This window comes from Heloderma suspectum, chromosome 6 (assembly GCF_057233095.1).
Source record: "Heloderma suspectum isolate Gila_16-S chromosome 6, 16-S_ref, whole genome shotgun sequence".
NCBI classification, from domain to species: Eukaryota; Metazoa; Chordata; class Lepidosauria; order Squamata; family Helodermatidae; genus Heloderma; species Heloderma suspectum.
This window is the reverse complement of record NC_139463.1, coordinates 95,572,789-95,588,599: the sequence shown is the minus strand read 5'-3', so window position 1 is coordinate 95,588,599 and position 15,811 is coordinate 95,572,789. Positions and strand designations below refer to the sequence as shown.

The 15,811-nt window shown below is 44.8% G+C and overlaps 1 protein-coding gene across 1 annotated transcript in view; it reads right to left on the bottom strand.

Moving 5' to 3' along the window:
* Positions 1–2,531: 2,531 nt before the first annotated feature.
* The window catches only part of LOC146341914 (serine protease 27-like), a 36,201-nt gene continuing 22,921 nt past the window's right edge, over positions 2,532–15,811 (bottom strand). The window contains exons 4-8 of the mRNA XM_084805250.1: positions 12,209–12,229; positions 10,727–10,892; positions 6,711–6,976; positions 5,151–5,320; positions 2,532–3,918 (exon numbers count right to left, since the gene is read on the bottom strand). Coding sequence (XP_084661376.1) covers positions 3,679–3,918; positions 5,151–5,320; positions 6,711–6,976; positions 10,727–10,892; positions 12,209–12,229 — 863 coding nt within the window. The 3' untranslated portion in view covers positions 2,532–3,678. The remainder of the gene's footprint in view (positions 3,919–5,150; positions 5,321–6,710; positions 6,977–10,726; positions 10,893–12,208; positions 12,230–15,811) is intronic.

Here is a 15,811-nt window from a genome sequence, read left to right as displayed (position 1 = left end):
GGAGGAGGCGAGGTTCTGGCTTGCATGAATGTCTGACTGCCCTGCTGCCAAGAACAAACCTCCATCACAATTTAATGTGTACATTATGGTAAAGTGTTCTGACCTTGTTTGTGTTCCACTGTTATCTGCAATATGGCAATCCAAGATGGAAAAAATCTTTCCACAACATTACACTCCAAACACACAGTGTAAACTAGGGCTGTGTACCACTTTGGCCCGAATCCCAAAGCTGATTGGCGTGAGCTGGGCTGAAACGGTCTGGGTTACAGAGAAGGTTGGGAGTGGCCTGAAGTGGGTTGGACTGCTCCCAAAGCACTTCAGGCTGCTTCAGCCCTATCTGGGCAGCTGCCCACCCAGCTGCACAAGCCCTCTGCTCTTTACCTAGACCCTTGGGGAGTGCCCACAGCCATTGCCAACTTGGAGGAAGTTGCCATGGCGACTGCTCTTCTTCTTGTAAGTAAATGGTGTGTAGATTGCGGCCATAAAGGAGCCATCTAGGCAATATTACAGGCATAAATGGGCCATGTACGCATGTAATGTTGCATAGATGGTCCCATTACGGCCGCAATCTATGCACCATTTACTTACTGGAAGAAGAAGAGTCACCATTTTAAAAGAAAAAGGCAACTCCCTCCAAGATGGTGGTGGCTGTGGGTGCTCCCCATGGGTCCAGATAGGGAGAAGCAGGGGGCTTGCACGGCTGGGCAGGGATGGGTACAGGGCTCACTCAGTTGTCCAGATTGTGCTTCGTATCCAGACCAGAGGCCGAAGTGGGTTGGCCCAGCTCTGGATAGGCACAGCTCTGGATCGGCCCAAGGTGGGTCAGGGCTGATTCAGAAGCTCCAAATTGGCTTCCAGAGTGGGTTGGGGGGATCCCTGCACAGCCTTATTATAAACCCCTCCCTCATTTCCACTCAAAATTGACATTCTATGATAGGGTGGCCACTTGGGTATTGCTAAACACACACACACACACACACACACACACACACACACACACACCATCCCCAAGAAATGCATTAGCAAAAAAGTGGATGGGATAGAACATCCACATACAAGGAAGCATCAACAATTATCTTCAGGAATGTCTGACGGCATATGCCAGTGTTCTTCAACTATGGTTCGGTGGAATCTTTTGGCACTGCAGGCTTCCCCCGAGGGTTCCATGAAATGTTACAACCTCACATCTCAGGTACTTCATCCCCCGCATTGCACCCCCTGTGCCTGTTGTGGCAGCCAGTCTCAAAATAACATTTCTCAAGTTTTTCCTGGGGGTGAAGTTCACCAGAGCCTTTTTCTTTGTCTCTTGGTCCCTTCATATAATGGAAAACCTGCTGGCAGAGTAACCTTAGCGAAGATCTCTGCGCTAGCAATTGAACAAAGCCTCCAAAGGAGAAAGATTAAGGGCACAACCCTCTCCAGGTAGTCAGCAGCCTCCAAACCCAGAGGCTGCTGAGTATCCAATGCAGGGTGGGGTGGGGAGGAAACCAGAGGCTCCATGCTCCAGCTGCCCTGAATTTCTGCTAGATGGGTGATTTCGCCTGTCTAGCAGTGGTACCTTGGAGGGGGAGGGAGGGAGACTGGGTGACCATAGGAAATGGTGTATTGCAACCACCCAGTCTCCACCCCTCCCTGTCCCTGGGAACACCCCCTTTTCCCCATCTCCATGTTCCATTTTCCAAGAAGAGGTAGCCAGTGTGGTTCCTTCCATGACATCTCTTGAGGGGGCACAGGGGTGGGGGTGGGGGTGGAGTGAGTAGTGCAGTTTCCTGACTCTCAGGTTGGAGCCCTATCTCTGACCTTGTAGCCAGGAAACCAAACAATCCTATAGCTCCCTGCCCCAGACCCAATCTTATGGCTGTCCAGGGGCCATAGAATTGCTCTGTAAGGAGGCAACATTTATTGATCAGTTGAAACCTGATATGAGTGTGAAGGATGAGATTAAAGAAGTCATGATGTTTATTAATGCATCTTGTTTGGTTATTTAACACAGGTACTGACTGTTAATCTTTATTCCCCCTTTGAAATTTGGCCTATTCCTGATTGGTTCTGGATGAGTTTATAAGTGGTATGGTAGCATACTCTCATTTGTGATGAAAGCTGGCATTTTATGCCAAAACATTTCACATTTTAAAATCTGTTCATAATTCATTTTAATCTATACCTTATAAACTGGATGCATGATTGCTACTCATTCACTGAGGCATGGAGTGATGTTTCATATGCATTGCTTTGCCTGTGTATTGGTTTATTCCTTTTAGAATGGGGGAAGATGCTGCAGAAATGGAAGGAACTACAAAGTGATTGGTGGTCAAGGGAGAGGGCTGTGGTCATCTGAGGAACTGTGGAGGCTGGATTGGGAAAACCAGAGGGTCAAATTCGGCCCCCAGGCCTGACGTTCTGCACCTCCGCGTTACAAGAACACAGCTCTGTATTCTGACTACATGGGGTATAAAAGTTCCCCAATAAAGGGATTACGCAAAGGCAATAAAAGGAAATCATCACTGACAATACCATCAACAGCAAGGGATCTGGTCCAATTTAGTCACCCTTTAATAATTCCGGATATTCCATTTTAAAGTTGATTTGATACAATATTATACAAGTCATACAAGAGAAAAGGAGAAGAAATAGCCATACAATGAGTAAAAGTAGTGAAATAGTTAAAAAACATTCAATCATGATGTCGTGATGATGCGCAAACTGCATGTAAAGGACACAGCAATCTCTTTGTATCTGAAGTATAGCAATAAATAACCTGACAGAGCAATCCTGAGGTGGCAGAGGTTGATCTGCCACCTCACTCAGAGGCCTGCTGGCTCACGTTGGCCAGCATGAAAGGGGATGACCTCTCCCTCACTGGAGCGGGATGTTTACACCTCTCCACCCTGTTGGTCACAATGGGAATGAATTTTTCCATGGCAGCTCCAGGCGTGAGGGGACCAAATCAGAGGATCAGAGGGGCTTTGGATCCAGCTTTCATTCAGCTACCCCTGGTGGGAGAACTGCCAGTGGACACTTTTTTGCTTCCATTGGGGCAATGGGGGCTTCTGCCGTAGCAGTCCCACACACCAGCAGCACTCCTCTGTGCCGGAAGAGGCTGAAGGAAGGCCACCACCGCAACATCTGGACACCATCCAAACATTGGTGATGGGGGTTCGGATTGCTCTCAAAGTCAGAGAAATTAAACTGACAGTTCAGTATTTATCCTGCAGCCCAGGTTTTGAATTTATTCGCCATTTCTTGCCACACCATTTCAAAATCTCAAGGGATTATTATGATTTTATTTGAATCATGTAATAACAACTTGAGTACCGTGACTCCTGAGCAAATTCCAGGGTTGGATAAAAAATGCTCAGTGTTTTCTCACTTGATCTTATCCAAAAGGCCAAGAAGCTCTCTCTCAGCATTTTCTCGAAGTGGCAATTTCCTTATGTTTTTTGGAGTAAGTCATACCACTTAAACCACAATCAGATTCTTAAAAAAATAAATAACTCAATGGGCAATGCAGATGCACCCAATTTAGTTAGACAGTAGAGAGCTGTGGTGAGGTCCTCTGAATTTCTACCCTTTTGCATGTGGTTATTCTGGACATATTTAAATAGAATCCGAACAGCACCCTGAATAATGATATTCCATGCAGTTAACTGGCAGGCTGAAAGCAGAGAGATGAGTGTCTCACAGGAGGCCTAGTGCAAAGGAGAGTAGGAGGAGTGTCACAGTGGAGGTCTTATGTAACCCACCATTCTTCCCACCACCATTAGCAACCATTGTCTCATTGATCCAGTTGGCATAGAAAGTCACTGAAGCATAGACGCCAGGGTAGTTGCGCCGGGCACACCCAATTCCCCAACTCACAATCCCAGCCTCGGTCCAAGCTCCTTCAAGGTTGCAAACCAGGGGCCCCCCGGAGTCACCCTGTGGAGAGAGATGATGGGAGATAGCACATGTCTTTGCCAAACACTCTGACATCCAATTTGGTATGCTGAGTAGGTTAGAGAACTGGAATAAAGTTTCAGTCTTACCTCAGCCACATACTCATAAGGCAGTCTTAAGCAAGCCAACATTCTCTCAGCCTTCCCCTGCACCCATGTGTAATGGGCTCCCATTCAAGGGTGTAAAAGTTGTTCATCATTGTTTATTTTTATTTTTTTTAAGCAATAGAAGTACCACCAGAAAAGAGGTAATATATAAATCGTGCAATATAGCAGTGCAATCTACTGGTGGTACAAATGAAACATGTGGAAAGGACCAGGCAAAAACAAAGGGGGGAAGGGGGAAGTGTGTGTATTGTGCTGATTGTAAACTCACAAAGGCTCTGGAAGACGAAGCCCCAGTAAAGCTGTGGATTTTTGCTTAATGTCGAGACGCCCTTTGTCTTTAGAACCAATGGTCTTATCTCACATAGAAATGTATACAGATTTAACTCATTACCTAATCAATTATTTGAGCTCCAAATTATATGATTAATTGACTTTCATTCTATGGGGTTACAACCATGCTATGTCACCACCATCACCACCAAAGAATCACAGAGTTAGGAGGGACTTCAAAGTTCATCGAATCCAACCCCCTGCCAATGCAGATAATCCACAGATACAGGACCACCCTCTGATTTGTGGCCATCCAGCTCTTGGATCATGGGGAATCCCAAAGGATGGAGAAGTGCTATCTCCCAGCTTGACCAAAGATCATTTTCCTCCTTTGAAAATATTTCTGAATATTTTCTATGAATAATTTCTATCAGCTTGAATGATAGTGGCTGAAAACGCAGAATCATTTTTCCATACAGCATTAATTTTAATGCTCGTTCTTTTCTCAGGAGAGGGAGAAGGACTGAATTCTGAGAATCCCTCTTCTAACAGGAGTTAATTACTGAACTGTTGGTTCTTGTGAATAAAGTTGGGTTGCCAGAGACAAAAGAGGTCAGGGCTGCTGTTCCTTTGACAGTCAGACAAGCTAAACCTGCTGAAATTCCTCTTCTCCACAAAGAATTGCAGGAGCCCTTAAAAGTGCAGGAGCCCTGTCTTCTTTTGCCTCTGGTCACTCTAGAATTAAACTGGGCTGGAGCCCAGAGCTGACAAGTTCTGGGGTGTACCTGTCTACCAGAGGCAATGGCTGTATAAAGAACAAGTTATGGAGCATCCTACCTGGCAGGCATCCTTCCCACCTTCTGGATAACCAGCGCAGATCATATCAGGCTTAATAGGTTCTTCACCCAATGAGATATTTGGATTAATGGTGTAGAGAGCATTGCAGTACGTTCGGTTTATCAGTAACACCTTCAGTTCCTGGAGGGCATTTAGGGGTGGCAATGCCCCTGTAGGAAGATGAAATGGAATGTGGCCATAGAATGCCAAGGAAGGAAACTTCTGGTGCATACAGAGTGGACAGACATACTTTTAGTAATGGACGCACTCAACACACTTTGGGCATTTGCACCACCTCATACCCAGAACCCATATTATTCAGTAGAAGCCGTGCTAGCCCACTATTTCACAAACTCCACTGCCTACCTAGTGCTGGTGAGTATCATTGACTGTCTCCTCTGCCCCTACACAAGCTTCCTTTCCACTTTCAGATCCAACACAGACTGTTCTTGTCCTAACCTTTAGGGCCTTCCATAGTCTCCCCTTTATCTCTCTCCTCTTATGTCCTGATATATCTCTGCCCAATGACTTTTGCTCTTCCAGTTCCATCATTCTCAGCCACCTGATAGTCTCTTGCTCCATCAGATGTCTCTTGCTGCCCATATTGCATCTGGCATTCCATCCCAAAGCACCATCACAATGCCACCTCCCTCTCTGCCTTTGCATTCCTCCTAAAAAGCCACCTTTTCCTTTCCAGGATCCAGATGGCACAAGAGACGGCCTCTGTGCTCTGTTTGAATGACTGGGAAAGGGCTTCAGTCTCTCCCAATCCTCTGTTGTCTCTCCATGACAAACTTTAGATTGCATGTTCTTTGGGGCAAGGACTTTTTAATGTTGTGCTGTAAAGCACCATGTTGATTGATGGCTTGAAAGAAAGTATCAACCAAGCTCAGAGTCTAAATGAGTAGGAGAAAAATAGACCCCCATACCTCCAAATTTAATTTTGCTTCCATAGAAGACTGTAGAGAAGATTCTAACACATTAGTGCTAAGGATATATTTGAGATGCATCTGTTGGGAGAGGAGTGTGTTTCTGTCTGCCTGCGTGCACTCAGAGCTTAACCTGAGGATTAAGAAAGATTTAACCCTCTGAATGTCTGTTGACCTACACCAGCCCTGTAAACCTGGTTCTTAGGTGGGCTGCAATGAGCCTCTGAAGTTTGTTTCTGAATCTGGTTTGGGAGAAGTTTGTCAGCATTTCTTGTGGAGACTCACAGCTCAACAGCACCCATCCACAATTGGGAGTCCTTCCAAATCTTATGATTGGGGTGAAGACTATACAGGGAAACCATTTTGGACAGCGTCCCTTTGGTGACTGTGAAATGTGCTTCTGCCCTGATTGAACGGGTCTAGCTATATGTACCTGGATTTGCTCAGATCCATCCTTTGTGTTATATTTGTCTTCCTCTTTTTCTTCTGTCTCCCTGTGGCAGCTTTGAGATAGTAAGGCCCTTGGGGAAGGAAGCTGTTTTTTCCACCCCTTGCTCTGTAAAGCACCATGGGCGTTGATGTTGTGGAAGCCAGCAGAGACTGAGTCAGCATCACAAAGAACATTGCTTACCAGTTTGTCGGATAGTTCCCCATCCAGTGACCCAGCAATCTGCGTCCTGAGGAAATTGTACAGAGGAGCTTGGCAGGCAGACAGGGAGGATGTAGTCGGTGAATTCCACAGGGGACATCAGTTTAACTAAAGCGATATCCCCACCAACACCATCATAGTCAGGGTGGGAGATAATCTTTTCCACTTTGGATTCTATAACGATATCTGTAGGCTTTGAGAGCTGATTGGCACCTAGCACCACATCATATTGGTAAGCAACGAGGGATCTGTGAACACAAAAATAAAATGCAACAAGAGCTTGCAAAACTGAATTCTGGGTTTCATCAAGACATGCAAGACCAGAGACTCTGCTGTACTGGTTTCCAAACTACACAAGACAAGAAGATCCATGGTGAGATTGGGCTGAACAGTCCTATAGCCCAGTTATACTTGGGGTGGTGCAGATACACCACCAAGAAGCTGGTGGAACAGTTACCATATCAAATAGGTGTTCAGCCTGGGGCAGGACGGGGAAACACAGCAGAAACAAATAAAAAATAATAATCTTTGTTCTTATATTGGGGGAGTTCTTCCACATGTCATGGTGATGGCATATATTTCATGGTGGCAGCATATATCGAGTTGTGTTGCTGTAGGAGAACTTTGGTTGAATCCTATAACACATCAGCCAGTGTGTAACAAGAATATAGGATTGCCACCTGAAATACCTTTTAAAAATAAGCTGCAAGGCCTCCTGAATTGCACTGGGAACAGGAGCTTAGGGATTGGGGGTTAAGCATTTCCTCCTTTACTCTGTTCCAGTGATGCATCCAGATAGTGAAGTCCCACAGCTAACATCAGAAGGCATTCTTTAATGGATCATCCATAATAGATTTTCTGTGGTAAGAAAAAAGACAGAACATGAAGTGGGAAAACACAGGAAGGTTACAAGTAGAGGACTTCACATCATCATGTGAAGCCCCTGTAAAATTTGGTGCATGAGGCAATTTGATTGCACAATAAAAGCCACATCTGGAAGCATCCTAGATGTAATTCTGCCTTCACCCTGGCACCTGTACATTTTCTGTAATGGGGCATTTAGAAGCTTGCCTGCTTCCACTCCCAAAGTTTTACTGAGGATCTGAATCCACCCCACCTCTGCAGTTCTTATTCAATCAAGAATCTTTACTATCAGATCCAGTTTGGCCCAGAGAGTACAAGCAAGACAACTTCAGTTTTCTGAGCTGCTATGTATTGTGGCCCATGCCAAGGACACATAATAATACAAATGATTTTTTTAAAGTTCTGTCATTACCAGACATTCACCCTTATTCTTACTGTTATTATTGGTGTTGAGTTTTCCCTATCAAGGACAGAGCTGTGGTTATGTAGGATGCACCATGGCTCATTGAAGAAAGAGAAGAGTTTCTGCATTGCATGTAAGGAGAAATTATGATCATTTCTTACAACCAACCAACCTATAGGGACCCCTCTTCTCTCCATCCAAGGGTTGATGCCCAGTCCTTTTGCAAGAGAAGCTGGTGTGAACTTGCAGGGATTTCCCTTCTGTGCAATTGGGGGGACATGAAACTTTCTGCAGAATTCCTGTTCTTTGCTACAATTTCAGGCCTGGCAAATGTCAGACACATTCTCCTAAATGTCTGGATTTGTTTGCAAACCTTTGAATCTATAGTCTCTGAACTGAGTTTTTCTGAACATTCCTAGAAACAGGAAATTTTGATTTTATTTTGTTGGAAGCATAAAACAATTGTATTTGGCAAATGCTGTTAAAATTCACTCAAACTAAAATCAAAAGGATTTTCTTTAACAAATATATCTCTCAAAAATAAAATTCCATATCAAAATTAGAAAAGTGTTCAAAATGCAAATTCTGGAAGTTTGCAATATTTTGTTGCACCTTTACATCTTTTTTTTTTAAAAATGTTTTACTAAACCATGTAGGAGTGAAGACATTAATCAGTAAGTCAAATATAGGATCCTTTCTCCAGCAGGTGAGGAAACTTGCTGACATGAGACAATTCCTGTTTTGCATTATGAGCAGGAGAGCCCTTTGAGAAAGCTGGATTCTCCTCATTTCATCCTCTCCTGTCTGAAAGTGGCCAAATACTTCACTAAAGGTGCTTCTGGACAAGGCTTTTAATGTGCAATCACCATGCTGGGCTCACACAATTTTATGTCAGACGTCATTGTCATCCAGATATAATTCTCCTGTGTCTTTTCACCAGGTCTTCCTTTTTTCGTTTTTTTTTCCTTTTCTTCTGCAGAAAATCCGTTAAGGAAGTCATGATCAGAACAATTATGAAATCTCTTTGCAGTTGTGGATGGGAAAATGTGTGACTGAGGCACAGTGGGAGAACTTGTCCCTGGAGAAGCCTGATCACAAGTTGGGGTTTCATGTTCCCCTCCTTTCTCTAGTGAACGTATTCAAGGTTAGGTTGCTGACATGGAAAGCCCTAATTAATTTGGGACCAAGATATCTAGCAGACTGCCTTCTCCTATCTACACCCAGCTGACATTAAGGTCTTCAGAGGAAGCCTTGCTGGTCATTCTGTGAACAACGGAATGCTACCATGTAATATCTCAAAGCTGGCATCCTTGGTGGTGGAACCCACCCTCTGGAGTACCCTCCCCCCATGCAGTTTGGGAGGCGGGAAATGTGGTATGTTTCAAACCCCTCCTAAAAGCACACTTGTTCATCTAAGGTTTCTCTGGCCTGTAATTAATTGCAAGTAATTATATGCTGCTCCATTTTACTGCTCCTTGTATTATTTTGTATTGCTATTGCAGCTGGATTTTTTAATAGTGCATTTTAATTGTCATTTTATCATTACTGCAGTTTAAATACTTTTTAATAGAGTATTTAAACATGGTTTTTAATATTTACATGTGCACCGCTTGGAGATTTTATTATATTATGTGGCATATTTGTATTACAAACAAACAAATGTACTTGCTCTGCATTTCCATGTTCTCTTCAGAGCCAACTATTAATCAGGGAAAATCTAGCTGGCAAGTTTTCTAGCTGGGCTGTGAATCTGACTACATTGGTCTGTCTGTTTAGAGCTATTGAATAGAACTAGCGATTGGCCATTCTTCAGTGAAATCAGCCATGTTATAACCATATTTACTTGGAAGTATATTTACTTAGCTGTGCTGCAGGCACTTCTTAAAAATAAGATTAAAAAAAAGTTTTGCACCCAAACCATGGTGCTAAAATAGCGCTGAGAGGAACCTGCTTCTAAATGTTGGGAGATGGATATGTTTTTTGACCAATGAGGAGGGGGGAAACAGGAAGGACAACACTTATTAACAGTGCCAGTGAGACTGTGCCACTCAAAATCTTTCCATCCAGGGAGGCAGGCAATCAGGAAGAACTATCCATCACCTGCTTTCTTCCAAAAAGCAGACTATCCAGCAAAGTCTCTTGGCAGTGATAATTGGGCCCACTTTACAGCATCAGGGGATCCCAGATTCTGGTAGCAGAGAACATATGTCTTCCCTTTCTTTTCCACCAGAAAATGGACCCTCTGGTCTTCTTCAGTGCCACCTGTGCCATAGTTAGAGGGTGGTATAGCAGCAACTACCAACTCAAGAGATGTCAGGTGACAAAAGGGGCCAATAGCATTCCACCTGGTCCTTTAAAGTGGCTGACTTGGTCCTTGGCTTTTCAGTGTGAGTAATTTAGTCTCAGGCACAGCCTTAGCTGCTCTTGCACTGCCTGTCCCCATTGACTGACCAGCAAACCAACCAAATGCCTTCTTTTGTTTTCCTAATGCCCTATTCCCTGGCTTTCTTACAAGCTTCCCCTTGGACCTGAAACTTCCCCCCTCTGCCTGCTTCCCAGCCACCTGCTTCTTCTGTTTTGGAAACTCTTCCGTGCTCTGCCTGACCTTGCCTTATTGAGACCAGTCGCCAATTTGCCGACTGGTAGGCATAGAATAGTAGCCTGGCCTTGCAGATGCCTCTGGGCTGAAGCTTTATAAAGGGGTCTACAGCAACACATATCTGATCCATACCCATAGAAGCAGTGAGCTGCTGACAACACCCACTGGTCATTTATGAGGGAGCCTCCGCAAACGGGACGTCCACCACGAAAAATGCTGACTTGCCAGGGCCATGACCCGTTAGAGGCTGGTTGGCCCCCAACGATTCGTGATGAGACTTTTTTTGGCCGTCCACAAACTATGGAGGAAGGAAAAGAAATGGGAGGATGTATCATTTTGAGCTGCAATACTCAGAAAATGGAAGTGCTACAATATGAAACAAAATTTCTTGGTTTAAATTATCTTGCATAGAGCATGTTTTAAAACAACATTTCCAGTTGTCGAGCCTCCTCAAGTATTGAATCTGGCAAATTAATAGACCTTTATTGCCTTATTATTTCTCAGCAGAAGATGTGGCCCAGTCCTATGAATATTTAACAAGACCAGACTGGAGCTAGGATGTCTGCTTGTTATTCATAGTATATGTGTGATAGGGGACCAGGAAGATTCTCCATGGGAGAGGCTTGTTTTCTGGGTCTTGCTTGAGCTATGAACACATTTGGACCTAGGAAGAATGTCTCCACACTTAAAATAAGGCATCCATCCAATCAGAGGAAGTGAATTAGGGATGGATGCCCCCCGCCCCGATCCGGGTTCTCCAGATCCCCACCCAGCCCCTGACCCCGACCCCGATCTTGCTCCCCATGACCTGTGCTTGACCCCCCCCCGCCATGCTCGCTGAGCCGCCAGCACTCACTCAGGCCCCATCCCCTGGCATTGCGATCGCCATTTTTTGAAAAAACATGGAGATCGTGAGTCTGCGCACATAGAGCTATACGCAGAATGGTGCCATGAATCTCCCATATATGCAAGATTACAGGTGTAAATAGCCCATTTACATATATGGACTATTTATGCCTGTATATATGCCATGAATCAGGTATATGGGCTATTCACTGTGCCATTTTGCGCATAGCTCTATGTGCACATATACACAATCGCCTTTCGGGGGGGTGTAAAATGGTGGTCTTGACACTGGAGGACAGGGCCTGGGTGAGTGTGGGCAGCTCAGCAAGTGCGGCAGGGGGGGTTGAGTGGGGGCAGGGGCTTGGTGGGAATGGCTCAGGGATGCGGGGGGTGGTGGGGAGTCCCCAGGACCAAATCGGGCACCCACAACATCCCTAAAGTGTATGGGGAGGATGTCACTTTCCCTTATAGCACCTGGCTTAGCTTTCTTGCTTAAGGAACTTGGAATGGAAATCCAAACTTTTTCCAGAAACACATCTAGAATGGGACACTTCTTTTCTTTTATTTTTTTGCATAGCTCTTTAGTTGTAATATGCTAGAATCCACTTACTATGGATTTATCAGCTCCAGGGGTATTAACATCTGGTGCATTAAAGAGGATCCTGTCTTAGGCAAGAAAATAGGACTGGATAATTTCTGAAATTTCAGAGCCTCTGCTTTTCTACATCTCCCCCAGAGCATGCTTCCAATATTTTGGGGGCCTCTTACCTGGTTCTGAGCAAGCAGCACCTGAGGAAGTAAAAAGAGGAAGACATTTCAGGTAAGAGATGCTGTAGAAAAGAGAGATGAAAGGGGATTGTATGTAGGGGGGCTTCCAGATGAGCTTTTTATTGTGCCATTGTCCTGCCTCTGGGGTCAAGATGATGCCATCTTCCACTCTTAACCCTCCTGAGTTTTCCCACCACTCTTGCCTTCCCACAAATATCCATGAAGGAAAAGAGGGAATTTTCATTAATAGCATTAGGAGCCCTCCACCTGGAAGCACCCTAGCACCTAGTAACAAAGCTGAAGATCAGAGTAAAGGCACTGGATGCAAGGGGGAAATGCTTGTGTATATCTTGGCTTGATAAGCCAAGAGACGATCATACAAATGTGGCCAAGCTATTCACTGTTTCTAGAAAACAATAAACATGTCTGTCAAATGTGCAATGATGAATGCATTACCCAAAATGTGAACCTGGACTCATTAGGGCTTTAATTCTGGAACTTTCTTTTAATCTCGGGGCTCCACTTTGAAGCATGCTCAGAAGGAGGTGAGCTGCAAGCTGGGCTTGGGCCAAATCAGGCCCAGTGAAGGCTCCACACTGGTCAGTCAGGTGGCCTAGTAACCCCCCTCCCCCAGCCCTTTGCTAGCGTTCTGCACCCAGGCCACGTACTTCAAGGGGACAAGGCCCCTAAATTCCTTTATACTGCTATTTTTAACAGCAGCAAGAGTGGGAAAAGCTCCCACTCTTTTCCTCCAATGGGAAAAGCTGTCCCAATGTTGTTGTTTTCTTTAAAATTATTTTTAGGCTGCCTTTAAGGGTAACGCTTCTCAAGGTGGCATATTGGATAAAAATCCACATGAAAGTATAAAAATAAGAAATGAATATATAATTGAAAACAAATTACACCAATAAACCTGGGAAAGCAAGCAAAAAACAGCTGGGTCTTCAGTGCCTCCCTGAAGACCTGCAAAGAAGGAGCCTGATGAACCTCCCGTGGAAGCTGATTCCAGAGATGCCAGGCTACCACTGAAAAGGCTCTTGTACTCACGAGCCTAACCACTCATGGAGGAGGACAAGTGAGAAGGGCCTCAGTTGATGACCTCAAAGTGCAGGCTGGCTGTTACTGGAGAAGGCAGTCCTTGAAGTAACTTGTGCCCAAATAACTTACGATTAAAACCAGCACTTTAATTGGGGTTAAAAAGGGACTGGCACAGTATTCGTGTCACATGAGCAGACTGCTCACCCCTCAACAATATCCAGGCAGCTGCATTCTGTACCACTGACAGTTTCCAAATTGTCTTTGAAGGCATCCACACGTAAAGTGCATTACAATAGTCAAGCCTGAAAAGCATGAATCACCATAGCATGGTGCCTACTATGCCCAAGCCAGACAACAAATCCAGATGGATACCATGCTCAATGGTATCAAAAGCTGCTGAGAGGTCCAGGAGAAGCAACATGGTCGTTCTCCTCCCATCCCTTCCCTGGCTAGGTTGTCTACAAGGGTGACCAAGGCTGTTTCAGTCCCAAAGCCAGGCCTGAATCTGGATTGGAATGCATCCAAATAATCAGCATCATCCAGCACTACCTGGAGCTGAGAAGCCACCACATGTTCCAGCAACTTGCCTAAAAATGGTAGATTTGGTATTGGACAGTAATTAACAGAAACCAATAGAACTAAGCCAGGTTTCTTCAATAGGCCTCACAACTTCTTCCTTTAAGCTAGTGGGGACCACCCCTTTCCTCAAGGAGACATTAATCACTTGCAAGGTCCAGATACCCATCCCAGCTCGGGCTGGTTTCACCTGCCAGGGTGGACAAGTTTCAAGAGATCAAGTGGGGCCTCAGTCCTTCAAGCAGTTTATTCACAGCCTCAAGTTGTACAAGCTGAAAAGTATCCATGATAATTTGACTAGATTGCACTCCGATCTCATCCATTTCTGACTCTGTTACAACAGTGACATCTAAATTGGCACAGATATGAGTGACTCAGCTCTAGTTTGGGCCACCAGCCCAGCCCAATAACTACAACTTGAACATCTATACTGGGATTAGGAGTAAGTGCTCCTGTGACAGAGGGAATTAAGCTAAAAGACTGGGTGAGGCCGTTCGGGATTATAGGTCTAGGGTATATTGATAAACGTTATTGATAGTTGTTTTCTTTTTATGCTCTCTCTCTGTCTCTGTATGAAATGGGGTTTTTCCAACTGTGTATAAATTAACTAATTACATGCCAAGTTCTGTTTGAATAAGGACTTAAATAAGGACTGTTTTATTGGTTTATCTGAGTTTCGAAGCCATTAATAAAAGTTCTAAATGGAGGGCAGTTCTGACCAGTAGTACTGACCACTACCAATTAGGAAAGCAAGTGGGCAGAGGATGTGACTTTCCGGAGTCCCAAACCTTTTAAATGTTCCCATGACAGAGGGAAAGAATTCCAGGGAGAGTTGAATTCCAACATCTATTACTTTTAGAAATAACCTGTGTGTGTGCATGTATGTATGTGTGAATGTTTGTGTTAGAACATGATACACCCTGTTCTACCCTGCAAGTGTGGTTTCCTTCCTTGTTGACCAAAGAGCCATTGTGTGCTGGCTTGTGTGTAAGAGAAATGTGGTCATGGTGCTACCCCAGCTTTGCACATGATACATCAACTCGTCTCTGGCTAATGGGTGTGGCGGTGTGGTGTAAGGCCTCAGGCCTGTAACCAAGTTACCAGTAGTTTTAGAGAGACTTAGAGATCCATAATACTCTCTGCTTTAGTTCATTAGCTGCAGTTTTCTTGCTAGTGGGCCTCTTCGCTTGTAAGAAGAGGCAAAGGTCAATATCACCGCCTCAGCACATTCCATTCTAACGAGCTCTGGTATCGTTTATCTTATCAGAGCCTAGGATGTGCCTGAGAAGTGAGGCTATATATATTATGCTAAGCTACAGGTGTCTGAGCTGGGAAAGTTCAGATTGCTTTCCTCCTGATCAAGCACTGTTAGTCTATGCTGGGAAAGTTGCAGATGAACACTAATTAACTCTTCTTTCTGTCATGCTGCCTCACTGCTAACATGTATGGGATAAAACCCATCTTACCTCATGGCTCTGGGTTCAGAGAAGCTGTCTGATCCAACCATTCGGTATGCCTGCGTGCTTCTGTAAGTACCCAATAAAGTCTCCTAGTAAGTGAACCTGGATCTGGCTTATCATTATCTCGGCACCTCTAAATTCTGGAAGCCCACTGCAGGGGCATACAATTGGCGCAGCGAACAGGGTGCCAAGAGAAATGGTACATTCAGATTCAAAGGGAAGGAGGATGTGGTTGTCCGTGTGCAAAACCAACTCCTGGGCTGGCCGCGGGAGGGGCTGTGGGGTCAGGTCGCAAAGCACTTGGCGGTCCTGTGTGGACCGGTTGCATGGCTAGAGGTAGAGAAGGACTGCAAGCCAGTGGATCCAACCATTAGGTACACCTGTGTGCTGTAAGTACTCAATAAAGTCTCCTTGTAAGCAAACCTGGATCTGGCTTATCATTATCTCGGCACCTCTAAATTACAGGTGGTCACTACCAGTATGGGGAACCCTCTTGAAGCCCCATGAATACTGTAGTGAGCTTTATCAA